This window comes from Echinops telfairi, unplaced genomic scaffold (genome assembly GCF_000313985.2).
Source record: "Echinops telfairi isolate 266 unplaced genomic scaffold, ASM31398v2 ScPeMD7_5;HRSCAF=22, whole genome shotgun sequence".
NCBI classification, from domain to species: domain Eukaryota; kingdom Metazoa; phylum Chordata; class Mammalia; order Afrosoricida; family Tenrecidae; genus Echinops; species Echinops telfairi.
In genome coordinates this window covers 4,100,734-4,117,751 of record NW_022103901.1, presented here as the reverse complement: position 1 = coordinate 4,117,751, position 17,018 = coordinate 4,100,734, and the positions used below count along the sequence as shown (strand labels likewise).

The window sequence follows — 17,018 nt, the reverse complement described above, 5'->3', positions numbered from 1 at the left end:
GTGTCTGAAATAATGGTTCTGATGTGAACCCACTTGGGGAGGCCAGGTGGTGTAGTCAATCTGGACAGACGCAGACAGCGTCATCTTCCTCCCTCCGAGCAGCTGGTGGGTTTGAACTTCTGACATCGCAGTGGGTTCAAACATGTAAGGAGTCCTGCTGGATTAAGCATTGGGCTGCCAACTGCAAGGTTGGTGGTTCAATCCCACCAGCCACTCTGAGAGAGAAAGATGACGCTGTCTGCACCTATAAAGATCGACAGGCTCAGAAACCCCAGCGTCGCTATGAGTCGGGACTGATTCAATGGCAGTACATTGGGGTTTGAGCTACTTCAAATACTTGTAGAAAATCTTGAGAAATCGGTGACTGCTTCTAAAACGCCTGGAGACACTGTCTCCATCGACGGCAGAACAGCTCAGCTGTGGCCGGTTGCATGGTACTTACAGGACGCCGCCTCCACGCACTCCCGGCAACTCCTGTTCCTCTCGGTGATCCAGTCCCACAGCGAGAGCTCACACAGCTGCATCTGCATGTGTAGCATCAGGTGATACTGCACCTGCAGGAGGACACGCCACGCACCCCCCTCTTGTTACAAATGGCTCACGTCGTCACGCACCGAGTCAACACGTGCGCGGGGACCTGTGCTGGCCAGGAGCCTGAGCTGACATCTGAGACCCAGCGGACAGATGCAGGCCTGCCTCAGGAGCCCGTGAAGGGGGCAGATCAGAAAAGCCATACTGAAAACACCACGTCACAGAAGAAGTGGCCGGGGCCACATGGCCAGGGCCTCATGTGAGACATTGAGAACCTGGTCCCCAAGCTTCAGTCTATGTTGACAGAAATTGTTTTCAGGTGAAGGCCAAGCATCAGCACACAGCTGTGCGCCACGGGATGGCACTCGGCTCTGCGTGCTCACAAGTATGTCTGCCTTGGTTGCCTCCCCCTGTACGTGACTAATACCTCGCCCAAGAGAGGTCAACAGAGATTAGGCTCCTGATAGTCTCTTGTTCTTGGCACTCAGGAGACTGCTCTAAAGGTTAACACAGATAAATGAAATGATCATCTTGAAAAGTCTCCCGAATTCAACTCTGTATTGAGGTGAGCCTGCTTGAGTTTCTGTCTTTAAAAAACAAAAAAGGCACCCACACAGAGGCACGCTTCAAATTGCAAAAAGAAATCACCGTCACTGAGTCAGCTCCAACTTGTGGCAACGGGTTTCTGAGCCTCTCCATAGGAGCAGCTGGGAGTTGCACACGGCGACCAGTGGCTAACAGTGAAACATGTAACCCACTAGGGCACCAGGATCGCCCACAGGGACAGGGACACATGAATTCCTTGACAGGCACTCTGCAGTACAGAGTTAACTGAATTACCGTGATCGCATTAATTCTGTGCACAGAGTACAAGCAGGCCCCCGCTTCAGACATAGTCGAGTATGAGGAACTGCACTTGGGCCGCCTCGTTTGTTTGCAGTGAACCAGCAGTCAGACAACACGACATGAAGGGTCCATGCTGCAGTGTGACCATTTGATATTATCGTCCTCAAATGTTGACTCCAAGTTGTTCACTGCCGGCTCACTGATCCAAACACCGACACACAGCAGGCTGTGGTCTGTTCGACAAAGAGGTTGGGGTTGATGCTGCCAGTTACTAAGGGATAGGAGGTTGGGCAGCATTCAGCTCTAAGCAGCCCAGCATGACTGAAGTGCCCACGCGCCCAACGGAAAAGCATCCTGGAAAATGATCACAGCGATCCTGCCAGGACCCTCTCCGAAAGTCATGCTCCAGACCACGGGAAGTCTCTGTGCGCAAATGATGTTTACAGCATCACGCGCACACAGAACCGAAGCAGAATATAAACGAGCCGCATGGATAGGAGGGCAGGGGGACCAGGAGGCAGCAGGAGGAACAAGAGCATGGTGGGAAGTGAGCTGGAGACAAGCAAGCCAGGTGACCAGGACAACAGCAGATCTGGGGAAGTTGGCTACCTTTGTCTGCCCGAACACGCCGACGTGTTCTTCGGACGATTCCTCGGTGGACGTGAACGCTTCCTCCTTGTCTGAGTGACACCTGAGCAGCTCACACTCAGCAGCCAGCGACCCGCCATCTTCCTGCAGCTCAGAGCAGGGCTCACACTCAGGGGCCTCTCTGGTAGTCATGCCAGGGGTGTAGTTCACCAGTCTGTTCTCTTGAACCTCAAAACCCGGCTCTCCAAAGGCCTTGTCTGCAGTGACCTCGGCAAAGATGATGGAGGAGCTGCTGCTGCCGCCGCCATCGTTTTTAAAGCTGCACTGGTCACTGCAGGGGGAGAAGGGGAGGGTGAAAACGGCGTGAAGGAGACCAGAGGCAGGTCCTCCATCACTTCTCAGGTGTTCTCCCCACCGCACATGTCTCCTCAGGTGCGTCCCCTCAGTCTGACTGCATGGCCCCGCAGGCGAACAGAGGCGCTCTGCACCGTCCAGAATAACTAACTGGTGCCCATCACAAGACTCAAGATCAAGGGGGACAGGACAGACTGAGGAAAACAGACTTGACGGCCAGATGTCAGGAGAGGCCCTAGAGAGAGCACAGGATAAAAAACCGGTGGAACATGAAAAGCCCGTTGTCTGGCACCGACGAGAATCAAGCCCCAGGTGGTGCAAGCATCAGCTGCTCACCAAAAGGCTGGAGGTTCAAGTGCTCCCAGAAGCTCCAGGCTAGACTGGCCTAAGGGTCTGATGAAACCCTGCCGCTGAAATGCCTGGCAGGCACGTTCTGCTCTGATACACGCAGACCAGGCGGCAGGATCCATCCGAGGGCAACTGATGTGGTATGCCAATGGACCTGTCAGCCTGGCCATTGCACATCCGGTACGTCAATTGGCCTGTTGCTTTTATAATTAACTGTACTTTGGTTGTGCGAGCTGCTGACAAGAGGGGAAGTTGGGTGAAAAGTGAATGTGAAGCTGCTGTACGAATCTTTCGACTTTTCGCTAAGTATAAAGTTATTTCAAATAAAAAGTTACAAAATTTTTGGAAAAAAATAGAGATCAATTGTTCTTTCATTCGGGACTGAAAATAGTTTTATCGCTTAGCTCTGAGGAAAAGGGAAAAAAGCCTCTAAAACTATGCCAAATCTGAAAAATTGATTTAACACACAGATTAACAGGCTCAAAATGGATTCACGATCAACATGCGAAGCTGGAGGAAATGCAGTGAAGCATGTTGGTTCTGAGCCTCGCTTCCGTCAGCCTCTTATCTGATGCGATACCAAAGCATGCACAGCAGAAGGCAAAATCAGTCAACCCCTCAAATACCTCACAGGGAGTACCCGAGAGGAGGAATTAACATTCTGAAACGGAAACAAGCAGCTTGCAACCACACCCCGAGACACCCCATGCAGGTGACTGTGAGTAAATTCACAGGGGCGGGGGCTTCAGAGCAGTTGTGGAAGAATGGAACTGAGAGTTAATGGAATCGATCCCGAACCGTCTGCAGGCCCCTCGCGGAGTCCACACAAGTCCACTCACCTTTCGGAGAGCACTTCCAGAGAGGGCAGCTGGACGGACACGCTGTCTGAGGAACAAACACAAAACCAGAAACACCTTCAAGTGGCTCAAGTTTCCAATCTAGAGAGGCGAAGGCAGAGCCAAGACATATAAATGATACCAAAATGCCATGACCTTTGGGCCAAGTTCAAGATAGGAAGCACTTCTGAACAACTGACCTATTTTTAGAATTATAGACAAGGCTGTTCACCGAAGCCCAAACCAAAATAACCAAACATATTACCAACAAGCTGGCTCCGACTCAGAGTGACCCCATGAGGACGGGGTAGAACTGCCCACTAGGGTTTCCAAGGCTGTATGGAAGCCAAGGGTGACACCGCCCCCACCCCCGCTCCACTATACAACGGTAAAGAATCCAATAGCCAACCTTGGAGACTTCGTGGGCCCCTGAGACTCTGCTGCAGCCGTGGAGTCAGCCAGCTCACTGCCAGCGAGTCAACTCTGACTCGCAGCGACGCTACAGGACAGAACAGAGCCGCCCCATGGGTTTTGAGGCTGTACATCTCACGGGAGCAGAACGCCTCATCTTCCTGCCTTGGAGCAGCCGGGGTTTCCAAGCACTGACTGCATGGTTAGTTAGCGTCCTAACCCGGAACCCACTAGGATTCAGCCAGGGAGGTGCCGAAGGCACCTCAGAGGAAACGTTAACACACGAGTGTCAAACTGTGCTCCAGAAAGTCTTGTTTACAGTCAGTCAGCCTTGAAATTGCCTATCACTTCCACCAAATATTCACCTTGAGGTTTTTTTTCATCTCTTAAAAATGTAAAAACCATTCTCAGCCTGTGGGACAGACAGAAACAGGCGGCAGGCAGGACAGGGTCCGGTGCCATCGTGTGGCAGCCTCCAACCTCTACCCTTGCAGGCTGCTTACCTTCCGGTTTGGCCATGTGCACGTGTTCAATCCAGGCAGTGTGGTAGCCTACAATGTTGGGGTGCTGCAGCCCAGACAGCACCTTCACTTCCCGGAGTACCTGAGAGGGAAAGGCAATTAGATGGGGCTCCCGCCAATGGTGCTGAACGCTCACGCCACTGCTGGGTCCCACAGAGTCGATTCGACTTGGGGCAACACGGGTGTGGGAGGGAGAACTGAACTCCATATAAGACCGTGAAGCCTGACTGGACAGCCTTTGGGCTGCTACCAGGGCATAGAATTGTTGGCACCACCCAGGAACTTCCCCTGTCCATGGTACCACAGGGTTCAGTTGTAGAGCAAAAAATATTAACTCCTGCTTACAAGGAAGCTAAGCCAGCTTAAAAGCAATGGGCTAAAAATATATATATGTAAAAAATCGCTGGGCTATTTTTGTGGAAAACGAATGGCCACTGAGCGAGCACGGAAACTCACATACATTTTCACACAGTGTCTCTGCTTTCCCAGCTGACTCAGAAGCAGTCCGTCACTTACTTCCCCGAGGTAAATAAAACCTCTGATGTCACCACCCCTGCTAGGGCGGGAGACAGACGTGGCTCAGAGGACAAGATGGCCTGCCTGGGGCCACCCAGTACAGGTGAGGGAGCAAAGAGGCCACAATGTGGACCCTAGTTACTGTGCAGCAATGCACATAGGCAGCCCTCAGGGGACCCTGCTGTTTCAGTCCCAGACAGAACACCACTACCCAGTGAGGACTACAGTCAGGTGAACCACACGGATGTAGGGCGTTTCCAGGGCACATAACGATGAGGGTCACGCTGTGATGGACGGTGTGAAGTGTGCAACAGCGGGATTTAAAGGCCTGGAGTAGTGTGACCATGAGCAGCAAGCAACAGAGACACCAGGGAACCACAGGCTACTGGGAAATGGTGCCTATAGACTTGCTTGATGCAGGCATGCCAGAAGCTTGCATGAGTTAAAAATGGCCTAGCTGCAAAGCGCTGTGAAGCTAAGTGCAAAAACAAAACTGAGGTGATGCTGAGTAAAAATTAATTTCCCCAGAAATGACCCTGAAATGTGATCAGTCTGAAGGTGCTACAAAAAAAAAAAAAAAAAAAAGTCAAATTAAGAATTGAGTTTGCTTTCTGAAGGAGGCTTTTCTATGCTTTGCTTTGTTATTGCTGCTGTTTTGGGATGGTTTTCTGCCTCTGAAATCCAGGATGGGTAAATGTAGACAGACAGGAACCAGATTCATGGTTCTTTGGGGGTCTTGCAGGGGAGGCTGGGGGGAATGGGAAGCTAATAACAATCAGTACAAGAACACTGATGGCGGTGACGACTGTACAACTCATCTTGATGTGACTGAACTATTGGGTTATATATGAGTTATGCGTCCATAAAACTGTCTAAAAAGGAATGTGGTGTTCACTGTAGTTACTGTAAAATGATTCTTAGTGTAACGTCCAAACACCCCATTCACACATACTTCCCACGGGGAACTCTTTCAAAGGGACCCTAATGCTCAATAACTCAAAAGAATTTTTTTTTAAATCATACCTTCATGCACTCGGTTTTAACAGCATTCTTCATCAGGATTTTTTTAATTGCATAATACTGGCCATCTAATCTATTCCTGACCTAAAAAGAAAGAAGGAAAGCTTAGCCTGTCATTAACTTCCAAATGAATGATGACAGTCCTTGAACTTGAGCTTACTCACCCATTACCCGCTGCCCTCGAGTTCTTTCTGACTCAGTGACCCTGCAGGACAGAGGAGGTCTGCTCCACTGGTTTCCAGACCGCCCTTTGGAAACAGCCTGCCCTGTCTCTCTCTCAGAGCAAATGGTGGGTTGGAAGGGCCGACCTGTGGCTAGCTGCTCAGTATACTCAGCACATCAGGCCACTTAACCTGAGTTTAAATAATCCATGCTATCCAAACCACAAAAAATCTAAAACTTAATTTAAAAAACCCACTGCCATTGTGTCCATTTCCACTCATAGTGAGTCTATATAAGGTTTCAGGGTATGTAAATCTTTACGGGAGCAGACAGCCTCATCTCTCTCCCACAGAGCGGCTGGTGGGTTTGAACTGCTGACCTTGTGGTCAATAGCCCAATGTTTATCGAACACTACCCCAGAAGTTAAAATGAAGGTAAAAGCACATGTGCTCTTCTCTACAATCAGGACGTCATTGGTACTCAGCTAAACTGGAGGCTTTCCATGGTTCCATACAGAGCCCACCACCTCAAAGGTCTAGCACCGAAGATGGGGCTCTGAGCAAAAGAGCTATGTGATGTCCCAAATGCAACTGCCCAGCTTTTTCCAATAGCACATTCTTAGTAAACTACTACACACACCAAAAAAAACCCAGAAACTCATTTCTAGGACATTTCCATGGAACTCAACATGCTTAAAATAGTAACAAAACTGACCTACTTCCTTGTCAATGAAAAGATCGGTATGCCTGATTTCTACGATGACCCTTTGAGCATCATTCATTAACAGTCATGGAAACAGTGCCTCAAATACCCGAGCTGATGGAGTGACAGGTCAAACGAGTGTGTGTAAAACTACCTTATAGACTCGTCCATAGCCACCCTTTCCTAAGATGGCAATCTCTTCAAATTCACTTAAGTAACGCGAGGTCTGTGCTTCGAAGGCGACTTCTCTTAACCTAGAAATTAAACACAAACATCCCGCATGTTAACGTTACGCCATCGGAGAGCCAAATTCTCCCAGGATACTGTGCGGCGTGCTCACTGGCAGCCCATCCAGCATACTGACTGTGGCCCGAGGAGATGTGTACTAACATTCACATGCCCTCTGTCCATCTCTACGGAGAAAACGTGTGCTGAGGGAATGACAGCAGGTCACTGAGCTCAACTCAAGCATCTTATCAGGGCATCTTCTCGTGAGAAGCTGGCATCGATTCCTAAAGCTAGAGTCTGCAAGGTGGCAGGGAGATAATGAGCTGAGCTCGGGATGAACATAGTGAAATAGCTTCGCGCTCCAGCCCCACTGCAGATTCTGAATTGAGCACAGTGGAAACGTGCTGCCGTAACAGAGTTGGGTGTGAATGTCTGACGGCGGGGGCACAGGGGTTTGATCTGGAGGTGGAGAGACAAGGCAGGACCCTTGGGAGAGGAGTCAGAGTGGTAAATGAGAAGAAAAGCTAATCTCAGAGCAGTAATTGATGGCCGAGAACAGTTTTCCAGTTTCATAAACTACTCTCGTAACCCCCACAAGGAGTTCTCGGCTCACTCCCTTATTTTTTCTGGATAGTTAACTTTTGGAGACTCAAAACAAGGTGTTCACACATACCTGATGCTGTGGGTATGAGAATTCTCCTCACAAGGGTCCTGAAAAAAATCAGAAAGGTCATTAAATTACTGAATTGTAGGATACGTGAATTATCTATCAATAAAACTTTTTTTAAAAGCAGGGGTGGGGGTGGGGGTTCAAAATGCACTTTGAAAAGTTCCTGGGAGAGAAAAAAAAATGTTCCAGGGAGTAAGAAATTGATCAAATCTAATGCCAAAAAAACCCCAAAACCAAACAAACCCAATGCCATATGAATAGCCCCAAATGCTCTGACAATGCTAGAAACCAAACAAAACATCCCTGGCTCTTCCAATATTATTTGTAGCTTACCAGTGCAAGTATTTTTGTCTGGCCGAAAGACCATGGGGAATGCAGCTACAACCTTGCCGGATGCTGACAGAGCTGAGAGCTTAAAGAAGGAGCCCGGGCAAAGGAGCTCATTTAAGTTCAAAACAGCTCCAGAAAGTAAGGACTCTCCCCACTCTCCTCTGACCCCATTCCAAGCCCCCATCATGCCCTACTTGTCCAGCTGTACCTGCCCTGGCCCCTTCCTCTAATCTCAACACCACAGTGAGAGGGCTCTCTAAAATGTCAGTGAGCTGTGGCATGCCTCTACTCAAACGCCTGCACTGCGTCCCATCGGACTCTGAGTAAAATGCTTTACAATTGCCTCGAGGGCCCATGGCTTTTGTCCCCTCTTACACAGACCCACTTGCTCAGTCTACCCTGGTCACTTGTTCCTCTTACAGGCCGGACACAGGGCCACCTAAGGGTTCTTGCAATGCAGCTCCTCTGCCTGGAATACCAGACCTCTAGGTCTCTTTGTGATTCCTTCTCCTCAGATCTTGCATCACATTAGTAAAACTCACACACGCCCTCCCAATGTTATCTAACTGCTTTGCGTCCCTCCTCAGCCTTATCAGCACCTAACACACCACACAAGGGAGTCCTGCTAACTGCAAGGTCAGCAGTTCAAAACCACCAGCCACTCAGAGGGAGAAAGATGAGGCTATCTGCTCTTGTCAAGATTTATGGTCTTGGAAACCCATGGGGACAGTTGTTCCCTGCTCTATGGGGTTCCTATGAGTTGAAATCGACTCCATGGCAGTAAGTTGGTATTTTGGGAACACACCACACATTCTTCTCTACGTAGTTTTACTGGTTTCTCCTGGTGCCTCATGAAAATACAAGCCCCACAGGAGAGAGGCTGCTGTCCTTTGTGGTCACTATTTTCAGCCCAGGTGCACAAGGGCGCCGAGCACAGTGGTGTTACTACTGAGTTGATTCCGACTCCAGGCAATGCGGTGGGCTACGGCATCGGCAGCTCTCATCCAACCAGACTTAGGTCACCACGGGGTCGGTTCCAACCACCAACTTGTCGGTAGTCAGCCACTAAATATTTTAAAAGCACATTCAAACGTGTACTCTCACAAACGTGCTTCACAGCTGAAATTTCCCGATCCTCTAAATTACACTTCTCTGGACGTCAGACACGCTTCCGTCATCCGCAGAGTCGGCTTCTTTGGGGCTCACCTGCCGGACTCTCTCCTTGGCGGAGCGCATCAAATGAGTGATAGCCCGGTTGTGATGCAGCCTCAGGGAGCTGAACTCATCGCTGCAGGTGAAAGACGACAGCAGCCCCATCTGGATGAAGGTCTGGCACAGCACTAGAGAAAGAAGGCAGGAGCTGAGTGCGGGAATGGCCATGGGGAAATGGCGAGTTTCAAGAACGCAGAGGCCAGTGAACCAGACTCTGCTGGACAGAGCCCAACAACAGCGGATGTGTGTGAATCACTCCCTCACTCGCCTACCTACCTATGGAGCTGTTTGACTTATTAATTTATAAGGAAGAACCATTAGTGCCTTCACTGATCACAAGTACACCGTCCTTCCTTAGCTGATACAGTATAGTCATCTGATTACCATTTCTGGACAGTTCGTAAGTACTAAGCTCCATTAAAAAAAATAAGGCCAAAGAAAAAATGTAAACATGTAGAAACATAAGCATTCTTTAAAAAAAAAAAAAACCATTCGTTTAATATACAAAGACGTAACACTTTGCTGACAGGCAGCAAGCTGAGAATAAAGAGTAGACAGGTGTAATAATAATTAGAAGAGATAACAAAATGAACGGCAATGATCTGCATATAAATGTACATCCCTTTTGTCTATCTGTGTACCTGAAACTCACTGCGCTGAGATCATTCTGACTCATAGCAGCCCTACAGGGCAGAGTAGAACTGCCTCTCTGGGTTTCCGAGGCTGTAAATCTTCACGGGAGTAGAAAGCCTCATCTTCCTCCCGGGATACAGTGTAGACTGTCTGCATTTGCACCCCGCCCCCCTAGATTGTCGTAGCAGCCCCCAGGGGGCAATATCGCCACTTTGGGAAATACTGATCTACATGATCCACTGCCTGCATGGGAGCTACAGCACTGGTTCTCAACCTGTGGGTTGTGACCCCTTTGGCGGTCAAACAACCCTTCTACAGGGGTCACCTGATTCATCACAGTAGCAAAATGACAGTGATGAAGTAGCAACGAAAATAATTTTATGGTTGGGGTTCACCACCACATGAGGAACTGTATGAAAGGGTCGCAGCATTAGGAAGGTTGAGAACCACTGATCTACAGCATCTACTCATACTTATGTCACACCACACACATTCTGAGAGACCAGAGGTCTGTTCACAAGCTTTAGGTAGCCAGCTTTCGCCCTTCCTACTGACATTTAAACACCTGTCGGGAGCGGGCTGGGTTTGGCTCGTGCACGTGGCTCAGGTGTTCCAGCAGGGAGACCAGCAACAGCTGATTTGCAACCGCGAAGGGGAACGTCGTCGACTGCTGCAGGGGGGCTTTCAACACCTGGAGTTCAGCCGGCACGTCGGACTCTGGAAATGTCAAAACAGGAAGAAAAGAAAATGTAAATTCATTGCAAGCACCTTGTACAAGGGCACGGCAGGCTTGAGTCCCAGACACTATTTACACTGAAGGAAATGAAAAGAGGCATGAGGCTGGATGCGGCTGAACCAGGAAGGCTGTCTTTCTTTTTGAAATTTTAAAAATGTATTTTGCTTTCTAAAAAAATATTAATTGGGAATTAATACATATATCATTCCACAGTTCCACCACATCAAGCAGAATGGTACAATTGCTACCACCATCAGTTTGCAAACATTCTTTTTCTTCCTGGACTCCTTGACATCGTCTCCCCAGCCACCACCCCAGAACGCCCTCCACCCCTACCCCCACCCCCCAAAACCCTTATTCTACTTGCTACCCCGATAGGCTCATCAATCGGTAGGAAGGCATTCTGGAAGGGAGTCCTGGGTTGGCCTCTGGAAGCTAAAGGTGCCATGAGAAGGGAAGCAAGCGGAGCCAGCGTAGCAATGTTATCCACAATGATAGAAATACCTAAAAAAAATCACCCCTTCGGATTCCTTGTCCCTCAGATATAAATATTGGTCTGAGTGGCTGAAAAAGAAGGAAAAGTAAAACTGCAGTGGACTTGAAGTCTTTAATAACTTACAAGTTCATTTCAAACATAGGGAAACAAATCCAAGCTCACTGCCGTAGAATCGATTCCAGCTCACAGTGACTCCACAGGACAGAGTAGAATGGGTGATGTGCATTTCCAAGGCTATAAATCTTTACAAGAGCAGACAGCCTCAGCTTCCTACCACAGAGCGGCTGCTGGGTTTGAAGTGATGACCTTTCATGTCTATAGATGCCCAAGCCATTATTATTTTTAATGGTGGGGGGTGGGGAAGAGACTCGGATCTAATTGTCAACAATAAGAACAAAATAGTTGATTGTGCAGAATATTTGCAATCTGCAAATGAGGCTTTTTTAAAGGCTCGTTTATCCCAGAGGAAATACTAATATATAACTCTTAAAAAACCAAAAAGACAAAGATAAAAATTGTTTTTATCCTACTACTGGGATCCCATGGGAGGATGGAAAGGTGAGGCACCCTGTGCCCACGATGGTCGGCAGTCTTCAAAACCCACAGGGGCAGTTCTGCTCCTTCCCACAGGACCGCCATGTCGGCACTGACTCCAGGAGTCCAGTTTTATTTGTTTGTTTTTGATTGACGAGAATCATCATTTCAAAGTATGTTATTTTAGAACTGTATAAACATCCCTGGCCAAAATGTGAGAAACAAAGCAAAACTGCCTCCTCTCCTTGAAATGACACATCTACACACTTTTTTTTTTTTTAGAATAAAATTACAACGTACAAAGAGGCTTCCAAAAGTTCTTGGAAACTTTTCATTCCATTTTCCACAAACTTTTAGAATGCTCTTATACACGCTGTTTTGCAGTCTGCCTGTCTGACACAGTGGACAGATGAGCCATGAGCTATCACTTTGACAGCTGGTACCTGGGACAGAGCCCTGGTGGTGCTGTCGGGAAGTGTTGGACTGCTCACCACAGGGCCGCAGTTCAAGCCCATCAGCAGGCCCATGGGGAGAGAGAGGAGGCTGTCTGCTCTCTCACAGATTTACAGCCTTGGAAACCCTACATGGAGTCGCTGTGTGTCAGAAGAAACTCCACCGTGCTAGGTTTGGTTTGGGCACCGAGGAGAGATGGGAGCAAGGACAGAAGTATTTGCAGATGAGTGTACACTGAACTGTCAAAAGTACATTCACTACAGGGACTCACCGGGAGGTACTTTCCCCTTTTCTTACACCTTAAAATTTCGTGAGTGATCTCCCTAAATCTTTATTCTAGTTTGATAAAACCTAGACGTCTTTTAATATGTATACTACCTTTCTTTGACAGTTTTTAAAACAAAATCTTAAACACATAAATTGTCTCTAATCACTGGCTTAAGAGATCATTCCAACTCACAGCGACCCTACAGAACTGAGTAGAATGACCCCTGTGGTTTTCTGAAGCTGTAGATCTTAACAAAAGCAGAGAGCCTCAGCCTTCTCCCATGGAACACCTGGTATAGTCGATTTGGCAGTTAGCAGCCCAATATGTAACCCACTTCACCACCGAAGCCCCAAACCAAACACACTGCCATCAGTCAATTCTAACTTATAGCAACCCGATAGGACGAGATAGAATTGCCCCTGTGGATTTCTGAAACCATAACTCTTTATGGGAGTAGAAAGCTTCATCTTTCTCCAGAGAAACAGTAAATGAGCCATGAGGCATCACTTTGCCTGCTAGTACCTAGGACAGAGCCCAGGTAGGGTTAGCAGCCTAATGCTTAACCATCTTTGTGGTTGTTGTTAAATGCTGTCCAATCCGTTCTTACTCGGGGACACTACATGCAGCAGAGAGGAAGACTCCTCGGTCCCAGGCCATCCTCACAATTGTTACATTTAGGCCCATTGTTGCAGCAATCCGATACACCCGAATCTCCTTCCAGGTACACCGAAATGTGAACCATAATCAAACAGTAATACCGGGCTGATGAGATTTTGGGTTTTCATCCTTTTCTGTATCTTCCACATAACGTATAACATGAAACTGAGAGGGGGACAACCAAAAAAAAACAAAACCCACTGTCAGCGGTGGTGGGATTGTGGGTAGGAGGGTTCTTGACTTCTCTCTAATGGCCTTTCCCAGCTTCCACAATAAGAAAAGCGTTCTATTTAATAAGGGAGAACAACAAAGAAGAGTCGGTCGGTGGAATCAAGAACTCTCATTCCAAACTCGCTGCTACTGAGTCCATTCGGACTCATAGGGACTCTACAGGGCAGGACAGACCTGCCCCAGTGGGTTTCCAAGTCTGTTTATGGGAATAGAAGGCCTTTCTCCCCGGGGCCGCTGGTAATTTTGAACTGTTGACCTTGTGATTAGCAGCCCTATGTGTAACCCACTCTACCACCAGGATTCTGCTTCAAATGAAAGTTGCCATTTAAAAAATTAAAAAGACAACTTTACCAGGATGAGTCTTTATGGAAATCCTTGATAATCCTTACTAGAGGGAAAAAGACAGATGAGAAACTTTAGGGGGCACAAAACTGGAAGGAAATGGAGGCAGAAATTGAGAGCTTCAGAGTTCTGGGCAAGTTCTGGGCAAGGGGAAATGGGCAGACAGGAAAAGAGAGGTCAAGTTCCCCTGTAGAAGGGAAAGAAGTGAGACGCGGAGCCCACGCACAGCAGCAGTCTAGAGTTCTGCCACGTCCTTGGAGACTAGACAAACCGGAATTGGATCACCTAACTCCATCTTCTCAAGACAGAACGATCCACAGGGTCCATTAGTAAGTGACAGGAGAGACAGGAGGTTTAGAGGTTAAAAAAGAAAGCGCAAAAGTGATGCCAGATGAAGGGGGAAAATGTAATGAGTTTGTTCATTTTTTAATTTTCAAACTAAGGTTTTCTTATATACTAATATAACATAAGCCCATAGAAAAAACATACGATGGATAAGATACTAAACATACAGATTTAATCATAGGTATAATGTAATTTTCTAAAAAGATGGGTTTATTAATAAGAACATGTACTATAATAATCCAAAGTTAATTACAAAACTTTTAACAATCAAGTGAAAAATAAATGAACAAACAACTAAGAATAATGTTCCTTTGTGTAGCTCCATTTTTATTCTAAATTGATAGATGTAATCATACTATATTCTGCACTCTTTGTTACATTAACAGTTCCTAAGAAAAAGTAAAATGAGATTTATCTGATGCTTTTACAGTGTCCTGTTGGGGTAGTGGGTAATGTGTGGGGCTGCTCACTGCGAGGTCAGCAGTTGGCACCCACCAGAAGCTCAGAGGAGAAAACGTGGCAGTCTGCTCCTACAGATTGACAGTGTCAGACATCCCAGGGAGCAGTGCTACTCTGCCCTACAGGGTCACTAAAGAGTGGGAAACAACTTGAAGGCAGATGGTCTGGTTTTTGAAGATCTACAGCGTGAGCCTGACAATGGCTGGATAGACACACTGCTGGCCCTGCTCCCAATGCCGGGGTCCCACAGTCACCCTGCTCAAAGGCTCCTGCTAGTTATGGGGGGGAGGGGAATGAATCCCTATGAAAGGTTGGTCACCACCTTTTAGACCCCATGAGTTTTTAGGCTCTACCATTAACTGATGAGTGCCTTCCACATGAGATCTGAGAAGTCTTTCAACTCTTTTGTTTGTTTTGATATCTATTTTAAAGTGCAACAGAATGCTTCTTAGCTCTAACTTGTCACATTAAAAAATATATACATATGCTAGCTGGGCATTTGGGGCCTCTTTAAAAGAAAAGGTCATGAGTAAACATAACAGTCTTATCGGTGGTAACCCGGGAAAAGAAACTTGAAGTGAGTTTATCCAAGATCACTCCTTGCAAGCATTATCTTGAGTTTGCAGAAAGCCTTATCTCGATGTTACAGAGCAGCAGACAGACTTGGGTGTTTAAAACTGGGACGTGTCCTATGACATAACATTCTGTGTGACGTTAGTGAGCTGCTATCACTTTCTCACTGCCCTCCAGTTGATCCACACTCCAAGAGACCCTGGACATCCTAGTACTTGGGGGGAAGGGGGATGTCCTTTAGAAAAACCATTACAATTTTTCTTGGCAACAACAGCCTGCTTACAATTACCACCAGTCTGGTGTTGCTTCCCCGTAGGGTCCAGAAAGGAGCCCAGATGATACAGCTGGGGAAAGTGCCAACATCAAGGTTGGAATTGGACCCACCAGCTGTCCTTCACGACAAAGACAAGGCTGTCTGCTCCCATAAAGATTTATGGCCTGGGAAACCCCGTAGAACGGTCCTACTTCTGTCCTATGAGTTGGCATCACCTCAACAGCAGTGGGTCACCACGTACCGGTATCAAAGAACTTAAGTAATCAATGAAGAACATTTCAACTGGGTCGTCACATTTTACCAACTGCCAAGGCAAGTAAACCATCTAATAATGAATCGCAGTAGGCTCACCCAGTACAGGCCATTGCATTTGCACGGAAACACCGGTTACTCTGAACCTGCTACAATCAAGGCGTTCAATACCTCTCCCGTTGTATTAAATAACCCGGCTTACTACCGCCTAGTACCCCAAACGCATAAGAAAATCCTTGTAAACAAACAGAAGCAAAGAGAATGGGGGCCGTGCTGCCATATGGTCAGTGGAGCTACAAAAAACTCAAAGCCCCGCGCTGCAAGTGGTCAGCGCTTGCGGTCTCCAGAACCCCATTCCAATCGTGACCAAAGCTCCCGCTATCGACGGACAAGACCACCGAACCCCGGGGCTGGACAGTGGCCGCGGGCAGGGCCCAGGTCCGTCGGGCGCCCGGGGTGGCGACAAGAAGGCGGGACCCAGACAAGTAAACAGCGTAGCAGCGGCGGCGGTTACCACAAATGTCCCCTTTTCCAAGCTGTCCTGCGGCCCCCTCCCCACCGGCGCTGCGCCCCCGGGGTCCGGGCCCAAACCCGGATCCAGCCCAGAAAGGAAGCTCAGCTCACCGTCGTACTTGGGGTCCGGGCTTTCGGCGGGGAAATCGATGGCAGGCGGGGCAGGTAAAGCCGCCGCCGCCGCCGCCGCGTGGTCCTCCGCTTCGCGCTCCGGCGACCCAGCGCTGTCGCTCCGCATCGCGGGAGGCCGGCCGGCCCGCGGGCTGGCCCTCCGCGACGGAGACAGCTCGGAAGTGATTGCGCCGGGATCCGGAAGTGGCCCCTGGACGCAGCGGAAGGCCAGCCCCTTGATCGGTGAAGGGGCGTGGTCTGTATAGCTCCGCCCCGTGGGCGGGTCACGCACTCTGATAGGCTGGTCTTAAGGAGGCGGCTGTCTGGGAGTTCTGGGCGGGGACTAGGCTGCTAGGGACTCCTAGGCCCGCTGCGCCCCAGCTGTCACTGCTGGAGACCTTGTAGCGGCTACAATGTAGCCTAATAAGAGCCCGTGGCCTGAATCAGTGCAGACAACTCCAACTCCAACTTAGAGAGAAAGGGGTTAGAGTTTTCTTAGAAGGTCATATCTATGGGGTGTCGGATCGCAACGCAAGGGGGGGTCACATGCTCTTATAAATGCTTTACATTAAAACTCAAGGAGCATAATAATAATTTATAAATTATCAAGGGTTCATGAGGGGGGGGAGAGGGGGAAAATGAGGAGCTGATACCGAGGGCTCAAGTAGAACGCAAATGTTTTGAGAATGATAATGGCAACATATGTACAAATGTGCTTGACACAATGTCTGGATTGTGATAAGAGTTGTATGAGCCCCTAATAAAATGATTAAAAACAAACTCAAGGAGCCTTGTGGCGTAGTGGGTAAACCTCGGGCTGCCAACCACAAGGTTAGCAATTCAACTGGAAACCACTAGTCACGCCG

The 17,018-nt window shown here is 48.3% G+C and overlaps 1 protein-coding gene across 1 annotated transcript in view; it reads right to left on the bottom strand.

The window, feature by feature from the left end:
• The window catches only part of EIF2AK1 (eukaryotic translation initiation factor 2 alpha kinase 1), a 29,460-nt gene extending 13,166 nt beyond the window's left edge, over positions 1–16,294 (bottom strand). Inside the window, exons 1-10 of the mRNA XM_045300121.1 lie at positions 16,153–16,294; positions 10,464–10,625; positions 9,270–9,403; positions 7,737–7,774; positions 6,990–7,089; positions 5,975–6,055; positions 4,418–4,517; positions 3,507–3,552; positions 1,987–2,296; positions 443–554 (exon numbers count right to left, since the gene is read on the bottom strand). Coding sequence (XP_045156056.1) covers positions 443–554; positions 1,987–2,296; positions 3,507–3,552; positions 4,418–4,517; positions 5,975–6,055; positions 6,990–7,089; positions 7,737–7,774; positions 9,270–9,403; positions 10,464–10,625; positions 16,153–16,279 — 1,210 coding nt within the window. The 5' untranslated portion in view covers positions 16,280–16,294. The remainder of the gene's footprint in view (positions 1–442; positions 555–1,986; positions 2,297–3,506; positions 3,553–4,417; positions 4,518–5,974; positions 6,056–6,989; positions 7,090–7,736; positions 7,775–9,269; positions 9,404–10,463; positions 10,626–16,152) is intronic.
• Between the last annotated feature and the right edge of the window lie 724 nt (positions 16,295–17,018).